The sequence below is a fragment of the Octopus bimaculoides genome, chromosome 1, assembly GCF_046866305.1.
Source record: "Octopus bimaculoides isolate indiv1 chromosome 1, ASM4686630v1, whole genome shotgun sequence".
NCBI classification, from domain to species: Eukaryota; Metazoa; Mollusca; class Cephalopoda; order Octopoda; family Octopodidae; genus Octopus; species Octopus bimaculoides.
The window spans coordinates 109,610,202-109,617,043 of record NC_142928.1 but is presented as its reverse complement, the minus strand read 5'-3'; the positions used below and the strand labels follow the sequence as shown (position 1 = coordinate 109,617,043).

At 35.3% G+C, this 6,842-nt stretch overlaps 1 protein-coding gene across 1 annotated transcript; it reads right to left on the bottom strand.

Moving 5' to 3' along the window:
- Positions 1-1,573: 1,573 nt before the first annotated feature.
- Positions 1,574-6,616, bottom strand: LOC106871697 (histamine H3 receptor). The gene is made up of 2 exons (XM_014918304.3): positions 6,325-6,616; positions 1,574-5,413 (listed from the first exon to the last, which is right to left on the bottom strand). Exon 2 carries the CDS (start codon positions 4,958-4,960, stop codon positions 3,362-3,364), a length of 1,599 nt encoding a protein of 532 aa, XP_014773790.2. The 5' UTR covers positions 4,961-5,413; positions 6,325-6,616; the 3' UTR covers positions 1,574-3,361.
- Between the last annotated feature and the right edge of the window lie 226 nt (positions 6,617-6,842).

Below are 6,842 nucleotides of genomic sequence, written 5' to 3'. Positions count from 1 at the left end.
CAACAATAAACACAGTAACGACTTCAACAATAACAATTACAGCAACAGCAACAACAGCATGAACAACAAAACAACAATAAAACCAGCAACAACAATCGTTCTTTCAAAAGGATTGAGATTTTGGAAAACAGGGCTAGTCGATTGCACAGACCCTAGTACTTGGCTGGTACTTATTTTATCGACCGCGAAAAGAGGAAGGGCAAAGTTGACCTCGGCAGGATGTCAAATCAGGATAGGACGTCTTTCGTATGTCTCTCTATTGGATCATGCGTAATAAATACATATTGGTTTCAAATTTTTGCACAAGGCCAGCAATTTTGATGGAGGGATACATCGACTCCAGTGCTCAAATGGTATTTATTTTATCGACTCCAAAAGGATGAAAGGCAAAGTCGACCTCTCAGAATTTGAACTCAGAACACGAAGACAGATGAGATATCTTTAAGCATTTTGCCCGCCGTACAAATGATTGTGCCGACTCGCCGCTTTATAATAGTTCTAGTGGTGGCTTAGGTTTGGTATTACCAAACCTAAGAATGCTGTTGTAGGTGATGGTGGCAGCGGAGATGCTTGCGCTAGTTATGTTGGTAGATCTAGAAACAAAACTATGGTTAGTGGAGCAAGTTAACTGGCAGGGAGAACTCATCGATATTGTTATAGCTTCTTATTAAGACTGCTAATTCTGTGTTTAATGTGATAACTTCCACACCATTAATATGAACTAACACAGCAATCATTTGTATACAATACATTAGTAGTTGTGCGAGAGTGTGTGTGTGTGTACGAGAAAGTGTTTATAGTTTATATATATATATATATATATATATATATATATATATATATATATATATATACACACACACACACACACACACATATATATATATATATATATATATATATATATATATATATATACATGTATGTATGTGTGTGAGAGAGAAAGAAAGAGAAAGAGTGTGTGCGCGCGTATGTGCGTATATATATACACACACACACACATAAATACATAGATACATATATATATGTATATATGTGTATGTGTGTGTGTGTGTTTTCTTGTATGTATACACACACGCACATGCATTCGTAATACATCTGTTTGTTTCCCGTACTAGGATCTACAACTATAGAAACATACTTAGGATTTATAAGTATATATTTTAATCAATTTGTCGACACTATATTCAACGAAAGACCAACAACAATTTTAATCTCTCTCTCTCTCTCTCTCTTTCTCTCTCTCTTTTTCTTTCTATCTCTCTCTCTCTCTTTCTCTCTCTCTCTCTCTCTCTCTTTCTGTTTTATTACCATTTGTCTTCTCTTTCCGTACACACTCACATGCACATATATACCAGCATAACAGCATGTAAATAAGAAATCTCGTTTCAATTTGTTCCTTACGATATACATGATATAAATATTGCCTGCGTTATAATAATAATAATGATGATGATGATGATGATGATGATGATGATGATGATGATGATGATGATGATTATTGTTATTATTATTATTGTTATTATTATTATTATTATTATTATTATTATTATTATTATTATTATTATTATTGTTTTTGATCTGGTACTGGACTAAATTCAAAATCTCTCCCTACCGTCTCGAATATGTCCATGATTTTACTTAAATAAATAAAGATATCTTTTTCAGTTATAAATATGGACATTGATGTGGAGAGAAACTGGAAATAGGTGTGTTTTGCCTTTTGAAAAATCTATTAAACAATTTCGGTTAAAATATGTTTTAACAGGCAAACTAAACTAAGCTGCCGATTCGTTTAGTAATGTATTTACCGGGGAATAATCTACAGCATGTATCAATAAATACTTCACAGAGACAAATAATTATTAGATTAACAATTGGGAGTTAGAATACTTACAGCATTTCTCCCTATTAAGAATATTTATGTTGCGTCTTCATTGACATACGCTGGGTGACAACAAATTAATCACATGCATATTATATTGATTTTATATTGCGAAAAAAAAAGGCATTGTATTTTCACTGTAACAATTATATGGGTTCAATGGCGTAGATTTAATTAATAAGTGTTCATATGAATTCATTTTTTCTTGGGAGTGGGGGTAATAATAATACAATAATAATAATAACAATAATAAGTCGTCTGCCAGTTTTCTCCTCACCAGTACTTGTATATTTTCAGCACAATCAGTCAATTAACAATATGCATGCGTGTCTTTGTATGTATATACGTATATATACACATATATATTATATACATTATGTGTATCATATATATTTTATGTAGTTATTATACATACATATGTATAAGTATATATATGTATGTACATACATACATACACATACATGTACACATACATTCGTACATGCATACACACACACATGTTCATTTGTGTGTGGGTGTCTCTAGCTGTAGTGTATATGTCTATGCACGTGTCAGGCGGGCATAAATGTATCACTGCGTGACTTAATGAGATTGATTATGTGTAGGCTTAAAAAAAAAAGTGTACTTCACGTTTATGCGTGGTTTCTGACTTTGTCGCACGGGAATGACATCCAGATTGAATATAATCTATATTTAGTACATTGACAACAACTCATCTGACGTCATAAGCGAAGGTAATATATGAGTAAAATGCTTAGATATATAAATAAAATTTCAAAAGTAGTAGAAGCCTATAAATATTGAGAATGATGGAAATGATGTCGGCTTTTCCGCGATAATGAAGACGATAGTTATGATAGTGTGATAAACATGACAGTATAAAAATGTTTATAACAACAACAATATAATAATGTTAATTGTAGTGATGTTAATGGGGATGAAAATCGGACTGTCCATTCATACTTGAAAAAAATCATTCATATAAAGTTTGATTTTCTTCAATAACAAAGGAAAAAGTTAAGAAAAATACAAGAATACGAAACATAAACAAAAACAAAACAAAAAGAGTTTTGTTTTTTAGAGTCAGTTAATTTCTTTTGGTTAATGGTTCCAGAATGCACATGGTGTCTGTTGATAACAGATTTGTTCCCATTTTGGTAGTTTTATTTGTCCAAATATAGTTAACAAGTATATGCCAAACTTCAATGATATTTGGGCCTCATCTCTTTTTATTCTTCTTGCACATCCGTTGATTTTAATTCTTAAAATGCATGTAGGAATTCTATTTGCTTCAGTCACAGTGCTCATTTGATTTCTTAGATTGAATTTTCAAACAATATCTTCGCGGTTTTCGGTCGATTTAAATAAAGGATCTGTCCCATATTACTGCGATGGATGACCTCACCTAAACTCTAACCGTAAGAAATTGTTTGCGCTTAGAAATGTTTCCCTCCTTGTTATCTTTTTTTTAATCACTCAAGGAATTTTGCGGGAATCCCGGGACGGAGTCGAAGAAGTTTGTTCATGTATTACTTCCGGTTCATTATTTTGTGGGATACCATAATAAAGAAGAGCTTCTTCGAAGCGTCTTTGTTTGGAGTTTCGATTTTTACACCAAGACCTAAATGCTTTACGGAAGTCACTGTTGCAGAGGCCATAAAGGAAAGGATTGATGGCAGAGTTGGTGGCGAGAACCCAATAACTTATTGTCATAGCAAGAGACGGTATATACCAACTCCCGTAGGCAGATCTCAGAATGCTGCACACGGTGTATGGTGTCCAACAAAGTGTGAAAACTAGCACAAGAAAGCCCAGCGAGCAGGCAGCTTTCTTGTCCTGTTTGACGAACATGTCTTTAACCAAATCATCACTTTGACGGCGCAGAGCCAAACCACTACGGCTACCGGAGCTGGAGGAACCGCTACTGCTGCTGCTGCTATTACTACTGGTGCTTCCACCCTTGGTTAACCCAATAATAGAGTATCGCTTCTGTTTTGTAACAGGCATCATCATTCCAGTAGCATCGAAAGAGACATGTCTCTTATGTTGAATGATTCGAGCATATTGTGCGAATGCTGAGGTATTCGATACATAGTGACTTAGGGGATTTCGTCTCGTTGATAAAGGACCCACGAAAGAGTTTCTTTTTTCATCACATATTAACATACCACCAACATTGCTTCCTTTCCGATGAATATTTGGTAACATGTTGTCACGAAACTCTTCCAGCTGTCCCATAGTATCCGATTCTGAGGATGATTTTCGGTAATTGAGAAAGAAAGTGTCCGATGTGCTTAGAGATCGTCGAATTTTCATTCCTTTCCGCTGACTAATCTTAAAATAAATACTAGCGTTAATTATCCACAAAGCTAGTAACGGTAGCAAATATAAGATAATAGAAGTCAACGCAATGAAGATTAGATTATTTTCAAATGGGGCATGGCAAGTCACTTGGGTGCTGTCAATGGAGATTACAGGTTGTGAAGGTGTAGTTTCAGAAGCAATTGGTCCAACGGTAGATGATAATATAGAAAACAATGTTTTTGGTGTGACAACTACTTGGTTTTTACTATGGTCGACATCATTCCATCCAAGTGTTGGTGGAGCATAAATAGCAAAGCTAAGTCCCCAGCTCAGCAAAACAGACCAGAGGGCAAGTTTTCTGCTTTGACGGACTCGATAGGAAAATGGGTGGTTTATAGACCACCATCGATCTACAGATATCAGCATAATACTAAGAAGAGAGATATAGAACAATGAATATCGAAACATGAGGAACACCCTGCAGAAAGGCCCTTGTATTGACCATAATCTTCCTCCTAGTTCTTCAAGTATGTAAACAGGCATCGTACATCCAATGAGAAAGTCAGCAAATGCAAGGCTGACAATGAAAATGTTCTTACATTTCCGAAGTTGTTTGTAGCGAATAAACATTATAGTGACCAGTCCGTTACCAATAAGTGTAATTAAAGTTAGAGTAATGACTGGTAATACTTTTAGATATTTCCAAAACTCCCCGCTATCTCCACCGACAGGAGATGGTCCCATCAAAATATCTTTGGAAACATTTTCCATGTTTTGTAAAATAAGTATGAAAGCTCAAAATAAAATATATGCAATTTAAAATAGAATTGGAAAGTCAAAAATAGTGCAAAAATTAATTCACACATTCATGGACACATGAAAACAAAAACAAATCAAAACAGAGTGTTTAAACTGAAAACCTCCGCTTGATGACAGCTCACAAGGCTTGTCTCTGAGTTTTCTAATCATTCCAGGTAAAATCCAAAGAAGTACCGTCCTGTTTTAGAGTCAAAGACAAAAACATAACAAAAGGAAAGAAATCGAAGGTTGTCTGAGTTGTTCAAAATATTTCAACATATTTCGTTTAGTAATAGTTCTTTAGAATTCATTTCATGTAGTGTCACTTCCAATATCTCGAATGGTAACACGAATAGTTGTCCTGTGTAAAGTTTTCAGACTTCAGAAAATATTAATTTCCACCGTTGAATAATCTTCCTTCGTTTCCTGCAAATAAATTGCAATGTGCGAGAAATGAATACAAGTATTTGTCTGTATAAATATATGAATTGGTAGATAAATATAGAAATAAATGTATATTTTGTAACAAAATCTATGATATTTTTTCAGTTGAAATGTCATTAAAATGTTCATGAAGAGTATATATATTCTGATATGCTATCTCTTTGACTGAAGAGACATGTGTTCATTGCAGAATATAAATATTAAATGGCAGCTATACTGATGAGGTGTATAAATATATACGCTTAGTACAATACCATATCCTGTCAGTGTAATAAGTTCCCTACACTGATCTTGATAAAGCAACTACAACGGAGAATGTTGCCAGTCAAGTTTACTGCAAAACTGAAGTTGCTCATTTGTTGATAGCAAGCTTGTACTATTTGTTTTTCATCCTCTTTCCTTTAATTATTTGTGACTGCGCGTGTGAGTACGCGTTGTGAGTGCGCATGTATAAGGGCGGTAATGTATGTGTTTGTGGGTGTATTTCTCTCTCTCCCACTTTCTCTTTTACATCTAATCTTCCTCTCCGCCTTACCACCTCACTTCCTGCTTTGGTCTCTGCTCGTCTGTCTTCATCTCTAACTGACTGATTCTCTCTCACTGAGAACTAAAGGTGCTACTATATCAGTATGTGAAGAATGTGCGAGATGGTTGTAATATGTGAGGCAGACAAGAGCGTTGTTAAGTCTGTATATGGTGACCACATCAGCGTCTGCAGTTGGTGATGCCGCGTGTGGTAGTGGGTGGTTGTTGGGGATTAGCAGAGGGGGTAGAAATAATAGAAGGGTTGGAAAAGAATTAGAAATAAAATAAAAGTCTAACACAAAATAAACAAGAAAAAAAAAAAGAACGGAATTAGAAAGATGAAAACAAGAAGAATCAAAATAACGTACCAGTTCCGAGTCGCTAATTTGTGTTGTGGAGAGAGAGAGAGAGAGAGAGAGAAGGAAAAGGAGAAATTAAAGAATTAAAGAAAGACTTGCTTGGCTATTTCATTAGCAAAAATCAACTGTCATGTATGTGTGTGTGTGTGTGTGTGTGTGTGTGTGTGTGTGTGTGTGTGTGTGTGTGTGTGTGTGTGTGTGTGTGAAACAAGTTGGGGTGGAGGAGGAGTTGTTGGACATGGATGATACAGAGAGGAGGATAAAGGTGCGGGTTATCGGGAACAGAAACAAAACGTTTTGTAAATATTTTGTCATTAATTCTCCCTCCTTATTTCTCCCCTTTTGACACCTCTCCTTTCCTCTCCCTCTTCCTCTCTCTTCTCTCTTCACTCTCTCCCTCTCCTTCACCATCTCCCTCTTCCTCTCTCTCACTCCTCCTCTCGCCAAAACATTTCATTTCCTTTCTCATTTGCTTCATTGTTGTAAATAAAAAGTAATCAAAACCATCCTATCGCTCTATGTGGAGT

Bases quoted from the DNA above. Each gene is read 5' to 3' on its own strand.
- LOC106871697 (XM_014918304.3), bottom strand. From the start codon at position 4,960: ATGGAAAATGTTTCCAAAGATATTTTGATGGGACCATCTCCTGTCGGT.